Source organism: Salmo trutta, chromosome 8 (genome assembly GCF_901001165.1).
Source record: "Salmo trutta chromosome 8, fSalTru1.1, whole genome shotgun sequence".
NCBI lineage: Eukaryota > Metazoa > Chordata > Actinopteri > Salmoniformes > Salmonidae > Salmo > Salmo trutta.
The window spans coordinates 40,124,477-40,138,483 of NC_042964.1; the positions used below are offsets into that span (position 1 = coordinate 40,124,477).

A 14,007-nucleotide genomic window follows, 5' to 3' on the forward strand; every position below is an offset into this window, starting at 1 on the left:
AGTCATCCTTCCCTCAGCAACCTCCACTTACACTCACGTAGTATGCAGCATGACACTATAAAAAATGATTCACACATGTAAAGGATGGACATTACAACAAATTCATGGCAATATATTGATAATGACATGTTAAAAAATTCTGATCACTAGAAGTGATTTGACTGACATGAATTTCCCCTGGCCTATTGTTTGGATGGGATGCATCTGACATCTACTGGGCATAGTTGGTATTTTTTACAGGAGATAGTTGACCTCCATATTTACGTTCCAATGATAAAGATTCCAGGCCTATTTATATAAATAGTATATAACACATTGGCTAGTGTCAAGATCTTGCTAATTATTTTGTGCAATATGAAAGTTTTATTGCATGTGCAGAAGAAGGAAAGATCATAAAGGTTATACTAAGTTTCGGTTTCGATTCACTCACCAGCTCCCTTCTAAACACGTAATATTCTTGTTAGTGTTCCGAACCAATTGGAAAGTTTACGGTTGTTTAACAGGTTGAAGAAATGACGGAATCGACCACAACTAAACTTATTTGTGCTAATCATGGATCAATGAACGTCGATGAATTAGATGCGAATTTTTACAGTGACTTGCCCGTCTCGGTGCGGGATGTAATTACGAATCAAGCTAAATTTTGTTTTGTTGTTTTTGACGGAGAGCAAAGGGTGGTAGCCAAGACTGGAGTTCGACTGTGCAGATCCAGCGATTGCCAGGGATGCCGAAATTTACATTTTTGTAAACGATTCCTGCTTGGAGATTGCCCGTTCAGTCGGAGAAGGTATGGAACTTCAATGCTTCGCAATTGTGTTACTGTTACAATCGTTACCTGGTGACGTTATTTTAATCACAAGGCCCACTCTGGGGAACTTTTGGCATATAGCCTTTCCCTTTGCTTTATGGCAGGGATCATAATTACAAATAATTTTACTGCAAATTGACCGCAAGTATCCCACACATTTGTAGACGATCAAGTGTCTCTTCTATTATGCGTGGGAATACTTGGGAACAGATTTCGCAAATTAAAATCAATTGGAGCTGATCTGCTGGTGTTTTTAGTCTTTTATGTAAAAAAATAAACAAATCATAAAAAAAAAAAAATATATATATATATATATATTTGTTTTTTTTTGCTCAGATAACTTAGGGAGCCAATTGCTGCCAGTTGGGAACCCTGCTTCATGGCGTTATTGGTGTATTTTGAGAACCACCAGGGTTGCCAGGTGTAGCTAATATTTTGAAACAAATGATGCATCAAAACCGACCCACACGGGCTGAGCTCTAGCCCCCCCATTTGTTTTTCTACAGCAAAAGAGGAGTTGCCACATTTATCCAATAAACATTTTTTTCCATAATGTTGTCGAGCGCTTAGGAAGGAATATTGACGTAATTTGTAATGACATAGGCTGAGGCTAAATTCGGTTTTACATCAAAATAATGATCCTTGAGAGTTTAAGAATATGTCTTAAGAGAAAAGATAATTCACCCTTATTAAAAATGTTCCATCAATGAATGTCGATTTAACTTGTTTTGACTGCTATGATTAAGCAATAAGGCACAAGGAGGTGTGTGGTACATGGCCAATATACCACTGCTAAGGGCTGTTCTTAGGACACAGCCCTTAGCTGTGGTATATTGGCCATTAAGGCCTACCACAAACCCCTGAGGTGCCTTATTGCTATTATAAACTGGTTACCAATGTAATTAGAGTAGTAAAAATTAATGTTTTGTCATAACCGTGGTATACAGTCTGATATAGCACAGCTGTCAGCCAATCAGTATTCAGGACTATAAATAAATCCAATTTGTGCATGTGCATAACTATAGATAAATCTGACAGGAGAGTTTGAGGGATGAAAGTTGTACAGAGGATCTCAACATCTCTGTGCAACTATTTTCTAGCAATTGTGCCATTATAATGTGCCAGATGTTAAGACTACCAACTGTTATAAATGGACTATTTGCGAGCTTGACTTGTTGTTTCAATAGGAATAGGCTACTGACTAAAATCTGGGTTTATAATTGCAATTCAACTTTGCCATGGTTTGCTGAACTGGATGCAGGTAGCCCATAGCCCCTGATAGGCCGCCTACATCTAATTTCAGGGAAAAGTCCACAATGAAACTAACATTGAGCTGTGACCATGATCACAATTGATAACTTCCAATTTAATTAACTAAACAGTGCCATTAATAATTGCATAATAACACAAGGCTACAACAACAAACTGAAGTTATAGGCTATTTATTAAATATGTTTGTCAGCTCCAGGTAGGCAACACAAGTGGCACAAATTGATTTGCAATGACTCAAGTGATATTGTAATTTCAATGTATTTATTGTATCAAATGGTAGGCTAGAGTAGCCTACAATGGCATAGAAATTAATAGCCTACTTGATGGCCAACATATACAAATCTATCATTCTCCACATTTAATGTCACGTTGTCCTACAACAGAAGCACGCAAGGGAATTCCATAACTTCTATTTCAAATCTCCACTTGCACAGCGCTCGAGACTCAAGAACTACGCATGCCTAAAACCCTTTCCTTGATTTGGTTTTCCTTAAGAAAAGTAAACATTAGAATGCAGTTTACTTTAAACCAACTATCTAAAGCACTCTAGTGTGCCTAAAGTCGTTTTCCAATGCTTTGTCTCCGTCATATCAGTTCTTGCACATTAATATGTTGTATGGAAAAAGATTTGGAAATAGGTATCTCCAATATTAACCAATCTAAATAGCCTACCTACAACTGGTTAAACGTTGTCACAACGTGTGCGTGTGCTGCTCTGTCACCATGACTCAGCTGCCTGCTGCAGTGCTCTCTCAACACACACAAGCACCCCTTCCCACCACTCACTCAGTAACAACCTGCTCACTGCCTGATAGTCAGCAGCAGGTCACAGTGAAATTTCCACCATACATTTTTTCCCATAGGGGATTTTAGAAACATTTAAAATAAGGGCTGTGTTCTGTGTAGGCTTACCCTGGTGTGACGTTTTGATAACCGTGTAAATCTCTCTAGGACAAGGTGACTTTTATCAATATATTCCCCTATATTTACCCCCCCCCCAAAAAAAAAAATGAAATGCTAATTAGCTGCTAACTTGGCTATCATAAAGAACTACAAATGCCATGATGATCTGGACGAGACTGCCGAATCGAGGCAAAGGTAAGAATCTCTGAATTAACTATCTAATGTTAGCTAAATTTACTAATGAATACATTGGCTACATTTCTTTTAAATTGACAATTCTGTGAACTGTCTAGTGTAAGTTTTAAATTGACACAATACCTGTTCGCAAAGGCGTCAGCTAGAGATGATGTGCAGGAGTTTGCTGGGATTTGTAGTCTTGCATGATGTCTACTTTGATGCTAATTAGCATTTTCGAATATAAGAGTAAATAGGGCCAAATATTAGAGGTCGACCGATTATGATTTTTTTTTTTTTATGCCGATACCGATTATTGGAGGACCAAAAAAGCCGATACCGATTAATTGGCTGATTTTAAAAACTTTATTTATTTATTTGTAATAATGACAATTACAACAATACTGAATGAACACTTTTATTTTAACTTAATATAATACATCAATCAAATCAATTTAGCCTCAAATAAATAATGAAACATGTTCAATTTGGTTTAAATAATGCAAAAACAAAGTGTTGGAGAAGAAAGTAAAAGTGCAATATGTGCCATGTAAAAAAAGTTAACGTTTAAGTTCCTTGCTCAGAACATATGAAAGCTGGTGGTTCCTTTTAACATGAATCTTCAATATTCCCAGGTAAGAAGTTTTAGGTTGAAGTTATTATAGGAATTATAGGACTATTTCTCTCTCTACCTTTGTATTTCATATACGTTTGACTATTGGATGTTCTTATAGGCACTATAGTATTGCCAGTGTAACAGTATAGCTTCCGTCCCTCTCCTCGCCCCTACCTGGGCTTGAACCAGGAACACATCGAAAACAGCCACCCTCGAAGCATCGTTACCCGTTGCTCCACAAAAGCCGCAGCCCTTGCAGAGCAAGGGGAACAACTACTCCAAGTCTCAGAGCGAGTGACGTTTGAAACGCTATTAGCGCGCACCCCGCTAACTAGCTAGCCATTTCACATTGGTTACACCAGCCTAATCTCAGGAGTTGATAGGCTTGAAGTCATAAACAGCGCAATGCTTGAAGCATTATGAAGAGCTGCTGGCAAACGCATGAAAGTGCTGTTTGAATGAATGCTTACGAGCTTGCTGCTGCCTACCACCGCTCAGTCAGACTGCTCTATCAAATATCAAATCATAGACTTAATTATAACATAATAACACACAGAAATACAAGCCTTAGGTCATTAATATGGTCAAATGCGGAAACTATCATTTTGAAAATAAAACGTTTATTCTTTCAGTGAAATATGGAACCGTTCCGTATTTTATCTAACGGGTGGCATCCATATAAGTCTAAATATTCCTGTTACATTGCACAACCTTCAATGTTATGTCATAATTACGGAAAATTCTGGAAAATTAGTTCGCAATGAGCCAGCCGGCCCAAACTGTTGCATATACCCTGACTCTGCGTACAATGAACGCAAGAGAAGTGACACAATTTGCCTAGTTTAATATTTCCTGCTAACATGAATTTCTTTTAACTAAATATGCAGGTTTAAAAAAATATACTTCTGTGTATTGATTTTAAGAAAGGCATTGATGTTTATGGTTAGGTACATTCGTGCAACGATTGTGCTTTTTTCACAAATGCGCTTTTGTTTAATCATCCCCCGTTTTGCGAAGTAGGCTGTCTTTGTTAGGAAGAAATAGTCTTCACAGTTCGCAACGAGCCAGGCGGCCCAAACTACTGCATATACCCTGACTCTGTTGCACAGAACGCAAGAGAAGTGACACAATTTCCCTAGTTAAAATAAATTCATGTTAGCAGGCAATATTAACTAAATATGCAGGTTTAAAAATATATACTTGTGTATTGATTTTAAGAAAGGCGCTTTTTTCGCGAATGCGCTTGTTAAATCACCCGTTTGGCGAAGTAGGCTATGATTCAATGATAAATGAACAGGCACCGGATCGATTATATGCAACTAATTGTATACAGAATCCATTCAGCTGTAATGAGAGCCCTCTGCTGCAAGGGAGGAGAGGAAAGAAAGGTAGAAAATGGAACTAAAGCTAGATAAACTAGTAATATCATCAACCATGTGTAGTTAACTAGTGATTATGTTAAGATTGATTGTTTTTTATAAGATACATTTAATGCTAGCTAGCACCTTACCTTGTCTCCTTGCTGCACTCGCATAACAGGTAGTCAGCCTGCCACGCAGTCTCCTCGTGGAGTGCAATGTAATCGGCCATGATCGGTGTCCAAAAATGCCGATCACCGATTGTTATGAAAACTTGAAATCGGCCCTAATTAATCGGCCATTCCGATTAATCGGTCGACCTCTACCAAATATATTGATAAAAGTCACCTTCTCTGAGAGAGAATTTATGGTTATCAAAACACAGCCCTTATTTTAAGTGTTTCTAAAACTCCATATGGGAAAAATGAATGTTGGAAGAACCATTGCCCTGTTTGACCGCTAGTTTTTTTTGGTATTATGACACCTCCACTGTGGAGCTCTATTAGGTATTTACATTTAGATAACATGTTGGGCCTAACCCAGGCAAAAAATATAATCTGTAGCCTAGTTTTAGGGCCAAGTGAAGAGGAACAAATAAATAAATGGTGATGGGTGGTGCCACTTTGATTTGCACGGATAGTACTTTAAAAACGTACATTTCATGAATAAAGTGGCAATATTTTGAGAATAAAGTCAAAATTACATTTTGAGAATAAAGTGCCAATATTTCGAGATTAAAGAGGCAATATTTCAGGAATAAAGTGGCAATATTTTGAGAACAAAGTGGTAGTTCGAGAATAAACTCAGTTGTATTTCAAGATTAAAGTAGGGGATTTGGTTATTAATTGCATGCCTCCATGGCTGCCTGTTGCTGTGCGCGCCACATTAGTAGATGACCGTTAAAACTATACTTTAGGATTGGTTTTAGTAACAAGGAAATCCTTGCTCTTTTAGCACATAATAACCTAATTATTAGGACCTGGAAGTGGTTTTGCCACAGATTGGGTCTTTTCAGAAGGAGGAACAACACAAACTTGGATGAGTTACTTCATCCAAATCTGTGTGTTTACATACAGTGCCTTCAGAAAGTATTTATACCCCTTGACTTATTCCACATTTTGTTGTGTTACAGCCTGATTTCAAAATTATATAAAAACGCAAAAATTATCACCCGTCTACACATAATACCCCATAATGACAAAGTAGAAAATACCCTATTTACATAAGTATTCAGACCCTTTGCTATAAGACTTGAAATTGAGTTCAGGTGCATCCTGTTTCCATTGATTATCCTTGATGTTTCGATAACTTGATTGGAGTCCACCTGTGGTAAATTCAATAGATTGGACACGATTTGGAAAGGCACACACCTGTCTATATGTCACGCCCTGACCTTAGAGAGCCGCTTTATTTCTCTATTTGGTTAGGTCAGGGTGTGATGTGGGGTGGGCATTCTATGTTACCTATTTCTTTGTTTTGGCCGAGTAGGGTTCCCAATCAGAGGCAGCTGTCTATCGTTGTCTCTGATTGGGAATCATACTTAGGCAGCCTTTCCCAACTGTGTTTGTGGGTAGTTGTTTTTTGTTTTGTTATTCTGTACCTGACAGAACTGTGCGCTTTCGTTTTTCCCTTACGTTATTTTGTTTGAGTGTTTTTGGATAATTAAGATCATGAACACTTACCACGCTGCGCTTTGGTCCACTCCTTCCAACAAAACCCGTTACACTATATAAGGTCCCACAGTTGACAGTGCATGTCAGGGCAAAAACCAAGCCATGTGGTCGAAGGAATTGTCTGTAGAGCTTAGAATTGTGTCAAGGCACAGATTTGGGGAAGGGTAACAAAAAATGTTGTGCAGCATTGAAGGTCCCCAAGAACACAGTGGCCTCCATCATTCTTGAATGGAAGATATTTGGAGCCACCAAGACTCATCCTAGTGCTGGCCGCCTGTCCAAACTGAGCAATCGGAGGAGAAGGGCCTTGGTCAGGGAGGTGACCAAGAACCCAATGGTCACTCTGACAGAGCTCTAGAGTTCCTCTGTGGAGATGGAAGAACCTACCAGAAAGACAACCACTCCACCAATCAGGCATTTATGGTAGAGTGGCCAGACGGAAGCCACTCCTCAGTAAAAGGCACATGACAGCCCGCTTGGAGTTTGCCAAAAGGCACCTAAATACTCTCAGACCATGAGAAACAAGATTCTCGGATGAAACCAAGATTGAACTATTTGGCCTGAATGCCAAACGTCACGTCTGGAGTAAACCTTGCACCATCCCTACGGTAAAGCATGGTGGTGGCAGCATCATGCTGTGGGGATGTTTTTCAGCGGCGGGGACTAGCAGACTAGTCAGGATCGAGACGAAGGTGAACGGAGCAAAGTACAGAGAGGTCCTTGATGAAAACCTGCTCCAGAGCGCTCAGGACCTCAGACTGGGGCGAAGGTTCACCTTCCAACAGGACAACGACCCTAAGCACACAGCCAAGACAACGCAGGAGTGGCTTCGGGACAAGTCTCTGAATGTCCTTGAGTGGCCCAGCCAGAGCCCTGACTTGAACCCGATTGAATGTCTCTGGAGAGACTTGAAAATTGCTGTGCAGCAACACTCCCCATCCAACTTGACAGAACTTGAGAGGATCTGCAGAGAAGAATGGGAGAAACTCCCCAAATACAGGTGTGCCAAGCTTGTAGCGTCATACCCAAGAAGAATCGAGGCTGTAACCGCTGCCAAAGGTGCTTCAACAAAGTACTGAGTAAAGGGTCTGAATAGTTATGTACATGTGATATTTCAGTTTTGTATTTTTAATACATTAGCTAAAATGTCTAAAAAACAGGTTTTGCTTTGTCATTATGGGGTATTGTGTTTATTTATTTTATTTCACCTTTATTTAACCAGGAACAAGTTCTCATTTACAACTGCGACCTGGCCAAGATAAAGCAAAGCAATTCGACACATACAACAACACAGAGTTGCACATGGAATAAACAAACATACAGTCAATAATACAGTAGAAAAAAAGTATGTATATATATATATATACACAGTGTGTGCAAATGAGGTAAGATAATGGAGGTAAGGCAATAAAATAGGCTATAGTGGCGAGGTAATTACAATATAGCAATTAAACACTGGAGTGATAGATGTGCAGAAGATGAATTTGCAAGTAGAGATACTGGGGTGCAAAGGAGTTAAATAAATACAGTATGGGGATGAGGTAGTTGGATGGGCTATTTACAGATGGGCTATGTACAGGTGCAATGATCTGTGAGCTGCTCTGACAGCTGGTGCTTGAAGTTAGTGTGTAGATTGATGAGGGGAAAAAACAGTGTAATACATTTTAGAATAAGGCTGTAACGTAACAAAATGTGAAAACGTCAAGGGTCTGAATACTTTCCGAAGGCACTGTATCTACCTCTATCGATCCAGTATCCCTGCACATTGTAAATATGATACTAGAACTGACCCTGTACAGTTGAAGTCGGAAGTTTACATACACTTTAGCCAAATACATGTAAACTCAAGTTTTTCACAATTCCTGACATTTAATCCTAGTAAAAGGATCACCACTTTATTTGAAGAACGTGAAATGTCAGAATAATAGTAGAGTGATTTATTTCAGCTTTTATTTCTTTCATCACATTCCCAGTGGGTCAGAAGTTTACATACACTCAATTAGTATTTGATAGCATTGCCTTTAAATTGTTTAACTTGGGTAAATTGTTTAACTTGGGTCAAACGTTTCGGGTAGCCTTCCACAAGCTTCCCACAATAAGTTGGGCGAATTTTGGCCCATTCCTCCTGATAGAGCTGGTGTAACTGAGTCAGGTTTGTAGGCCTTTGCTCGCACACGCTTTTTCAGTTCTTCACACAAATTTTCTATAGGATTGAAGTCAGGGCTTTGTGATGGCCACTCCAATACCTTTAATTTGTTGTCCTTAAGCCATTTTGCCACAACTTTGGAAGTATGCTTGGGGTCATTGTCCTTTCAGGGGTCATTTGCCTTTCAGGTTATGTCGATATAGGACTCGTTTTACTGTGGATATAGATACCTTTGTACCTGTTTCCTCCAGCATCTTCACAAGGTCCTTTGCTGTTGTTCTGGGATTGATTTGCACTTTTCGCACCAAAGTATGTCTATCTCTAGGAGACAGAACGCGTCTCCTTCCTGAGCGGTATGATGGCTGCGTGGTCCCATGGTGTTTATACTTGCGTACTATTGTTTGTACAGATGAACGTGGTACCTTCAGGCGTTTGGAAATTGCTCCCAAGGATGAACCAGACTTGTGGAGGTCTACAATTTATTTTCTGAGGTCTTGGCTGATTTCTTTTGATTTTCCCATGATGTCAAGCAGAGGCACTGAGTTTGAAGGAAGGCCTTGAAATACATCCACAGGTAAGTCGCTCTGGATAAGAGTGTCTGCTAAATGACGTAAATGTAAATGTAAAATGTACACCTCCAATTGACTCAAATGATGTCAATTAGCCTATCAGAAGCTTCTAAAGCCATGACATCATTTTCTGGAATTTTACAAGCTGTTTAAAGGCACAGTCAACTTAGTGTATGTAAACTTCTGACCCAATGGAATTGTGAAACAAATTATCTTGGGATCCTGGAGACCTGGGGCTATGCATGTATGTGTCCCAAGTAGGTTTGCAAAATTCTGGAAACTTTTAAATAAATTCCCTGGTTTTCCACAATCCCGGTTGGAGGATCCCGGATCAGGAGGGAATAAGCAGGATATCCGGAATCCTCCAACCAGGATTTCTGGAAAACCAGAGAATATATTGAAAAGTCACAGAATTTTGCAAACCTAGTCCCCAAGTCAAGCTGCTCTCCAAATTCGTCAGCTCTTGATTGTCATGCAAATAAGTGCTGGTCTCATGGTAATTGACCGTTATTCAACAAAAAGATGTTTAGCATCTCCGGCTCCCTTGCATAGCGTACAAGCCACTTATGAGGACCTTTAGAACATCTACATTTTAAAAATGCTAATAAATCCATTTAATATAACATGCCCTACACCATAAAAATAAATCCATAATTTATTTTAGGGCAGGTCTAAAGGAAATGTTGCCTATTCAGAAGAATAGAATAACATATTCTGAGTCTTCCTTATTTTAGGCCCTGATCTAACTATGCCATGTGGCTGTGGGCTACACTAATTAATTTAGCTGGCAAAATTTGCTTATAATTTCCGTGGCATTATTTTATAGTAAGAAAAAACAATACAATTGAACATACAGTAGCTGAATAAAATAGAAAGGATATTTTACCCAAACGATTTCCGAGGAGGTGGGCACATGCGGCTATTCTGTGTTGAGCGGTTAACAAAGAAACAGGTCCTCCTATATGCTTATATGAAAGTTATTTATGCAACTTTAGTTGTGATACAAATTTCAGGCTATATATTTTGATTTTTAATACATTCTAAGGCTGCATGATGCAACTCTTATGATTATTTGAAAAAAGTCACATGAAAGGCAATCACTCTGCTATGTTTCTCTCAAATGGCTGCACACACTTCATCAGTCTCTCATTCACAATTTGACACGCACTTGATAATATTCTCACCCATCAGACTATTCTCAATTTAATCTGGTCTTTACATACTACAGTATATCATGGTCATACGGCATATGAACTAACAGAATCAAATAAAATGTTATTGGTCACATACACATGTTTAGCAGATGTTATTGTGGGTGTAGCAAAATGCTTGTGTTTCTAGCTCTAACTGTGCAGTAATATCTAACAAGTAATATCTAACAATTCCACAGTAATACACACAATACACACACATTTAAATTGAAGGAATGGAATTAAGAATATATAAATATTTGGACGAGCAATGTCAGAGTGGCATAGACTAAAATACAGTAGAATAGAATACAGTATATACATATGAGATGAGTAGTGCAAGATATATAAACATTATTAAAGTGGCCAGTGATTTCAAGTCTATGTATATAGGGCAGCAGCCTCTAAGGTGCTAGTAAAGGCTATTTAACAGTCTGATGGCCTTGAGATAGAAGCTGTTTTTCAGTCTCTCGGTCCCAGCTTTGATGCACCTGTACTGACCTCGCCTTCTGGATGATAGCGGGGTGAACATACATTTACATTTGAGTAAATGTATATCCAGAGCGACTTACAGTAGTGAATGCATACATTTCATACATTATTATTATTTAAAAAAAAATCGAACTGGTCCCCCGTGGGAATCGAACCCACAACCCTAGCGTTGCAAACACCATGCTCTACCAACTGAGCCACACAGGAACTAGCATGCAGTGGCTCGGGTGGTTGTTGTCCTTGATGATCTTTTTGGCCTTCCTGTGACATCGGGTGGTGTAGGTGTCCTGGAGGGCGGGTAGTTTGCCCCCGGTGATGTGTTGTGCAGACCGCACTACCCTCTGGAGAGCCTTGCGGTTGAGGGCGGTGCAATTGCCATACCAGGTGGTGATACAGCCCGACAGGATGCTCTCAATTGTGCATCTGTAAAAGTTGTGAGTGTTTTAGATGACAAGCCAAATTTCTTCAGCCTCCAGAGGTTGAAGAGGCGCTGTTGCGCCTTGTTCACCACGCTGTCTGTGTGGGTGGACAATTTCAGTTTGTCAGTGACGTGTATGCCGAGGAACTTGAAGCTTTCCACCTTCTCTTCTGTGTTTCCGTCTGTGGATAGGGGGGTGCTCCCTCTGCTGTTTCCTGAAGTCCACGATCAGCTCCTTTGTTTTGTTGACCATGGGTGAGTGGTTATTTTCCTGGCACCACACTCCCAGGGCCCTCACCTCCTCCCTGTAGGCTGTCTCGTCATTGTTGGTAATTAGGCCTACTACTGTGTGTTGTCTGCAAACTTGATGATTGAGTTGGAGGCGTGGGTGGCCATGCAGTCATAGGTGAACAGGGAGTACAGAAGGGGGCTGAGTACGCACCCTTGTGTGTCCCCTGTGTTGAGGATCAGCGAAGTGGAGGTATTTTTTCCTACCTTCACCATCTGGGGGCGGCCCGTCAGGAAGTCCACAACCCAGTTGTACAGGGCCGGGTTCAGAACAAGGGCCTCAAGTTTAATGATGAGCTTGAAGGGTACTATGGTATTGAATGCTGAGCTATAGTCAATGAACAGCATTCTTACATAGGTATTCCTCTTTTCCAGATAGGATAGGGCAATGTGCAGTGCGATGGCAATTGCATCGGCTGTGGATCTATTGGGGCGGTAAGCAAATTGAAGTGGGTCTAGGGTTTCAGGTAAGGTAGAGGTGATAGAATCCTTGACTAGTCTCTCAAAGCACTTCATGATGACAGAAGTGAGTGCTACAGGGCGATAGTCATTTAGTTCAGTTACCTTTGCTTTCTTGGGTACAGGAACAATGGTGGACATCTTGAAGCGTGTGGGGACAGCAGACTGGGATAGGGAGAGATTGAATATGTCCGTACATTCTCCAGCCAGCTGGTCTTGCCATGCTCTGAGGACGCAGCTAGGGATGCCCTCTGGGCCGGCAACCTTGCGAGGGTTAACACGCTTAAATGTCTTACTCACGTTGGCCACGGAGGAGAGCCCACAGTCCTTGGTAGCTGGCCGTGTCGGTGGCACTGTGTTATCCTCAAAGTGGGCGAAAAGGTGTTTAGCTTATCCGGAAGCAAGACGGTGGTGTCCGTGACGTGGCTGGTTTTCCCTTTGTAGTCCGTGATTGTCTGTAGACTGTACCACATACGTCTCATGTCTGAGCCGTTGAATTGCGACTCCACTTTGTCTCTGTACTGGTGTTTTGGCTGTTTGATTCCCTTGCGAAGGGAATAACTACACTGTTTGTATCCGGCCATATTCCCAGTCACCTTGCCATGGTTAAATGCGGTGGTTCACACTTTCAGTTTTTTGCGTGAATGTTGCCATCTATTCACGGTTTCTGGTTTGGGTAGGTTTTAATAGTCACAGTGGGTACAGCATTTCCTCTACATTTCTTGATAAACTCAGTCACCGTATCCATGTATTTGTTGATATTATTGTAAAGGCTACCTGGAATATATCCCAGTCAGCATGATCAAAACAATCTTGAAGCATGGATTCCGATTTGTCAGACCAGCGTTGAATAGTCCATAGCACAGGTACTTCCTGTTTGAGCGTCTGCCTATAAGAAAGGAGGAGCAAAATGGAGTCGTGACCAGATTTTCCGAAGGGAGGGCAGGGTAAGACCTTGTAGGCATTTCGAAAAGCTGAGTAACAGCGGTCCAATGTTTTCTCAGAGTGCTACAGTCAATGTGTTGGTAGAACTTTGGTAGCGTTTTTCTCAGATTAGCTTTGTTAAAATCCCTGGCTACAATAAATGCGGCCTCAGGATATGTATTTTCTAGTTTGCATAGGGTCTAGTGTAGTTCTTTGAGGGCCGTCGTGGTATCGGCTTGAGAGGGAATCTACACGGCTGTGACTATAACCGAAGAGAATTCTCTTGGGAGGTAATAAGGACGGCATTTGATTGTGAGGTATTCTAGGTCGGGTGAACAAAAGGACTTGAGTTTCTGTATGTTATCACAATCACACCATGAGTAGTTAATAATGAAACATACACCCTCACCCTTCTTCTTCCCGGAGAGATCTTTATTCCTGTCAGCACAATGAACTGAGAACCCAACTGGCTGTACGGACACAGACAGTATATCCCGAGAGAGCCATGTTTCCGTGAATGAGAGTATGTTACAATCCCTGATGTCTCTCTGGAATTAAATCCTCGCCCTGAGCTCGTCAACTTTATTATACAGAGACTGAACATTAGTGAGTAATATACTCGGAAAGCGATGGGTGGTGTGTTCGCCTCCTGAGTCGGACTAGGTGTCCACTCTGAATACCTTTATAGATCATAACCTGGAGCAAACAATGCCATTA

At 40.6% G+C, this 14,007-nt stretch overlaps 1 protein-coding gene across 1 annotated transcript in view; it reads left to right on the forward strand.

Annotated features, from left to right (window-relative positions):
* The first annotated feature begins 417 nt into the window (after window positions 1–417).
* The window catches only part of LOC115198914 (protein mono-ADP-ribosyltransferase PARP12), a 33,783-nt gene continuing 20,193 nt past the window's right edge, over window positions 418–14,007 (forward strand). Inside the window, exon 1 of the mRNA XM_029761327.1 lies at window positions 418–787. Within this exon, the coding sequence (XP_029617187.1) occupies window positions 513–787 (275 nt within the window). The 5' untranslated portion in view covers window positions 418–512. The remainder of the gene's footprint in view (window positions 788–14,007) is intronic.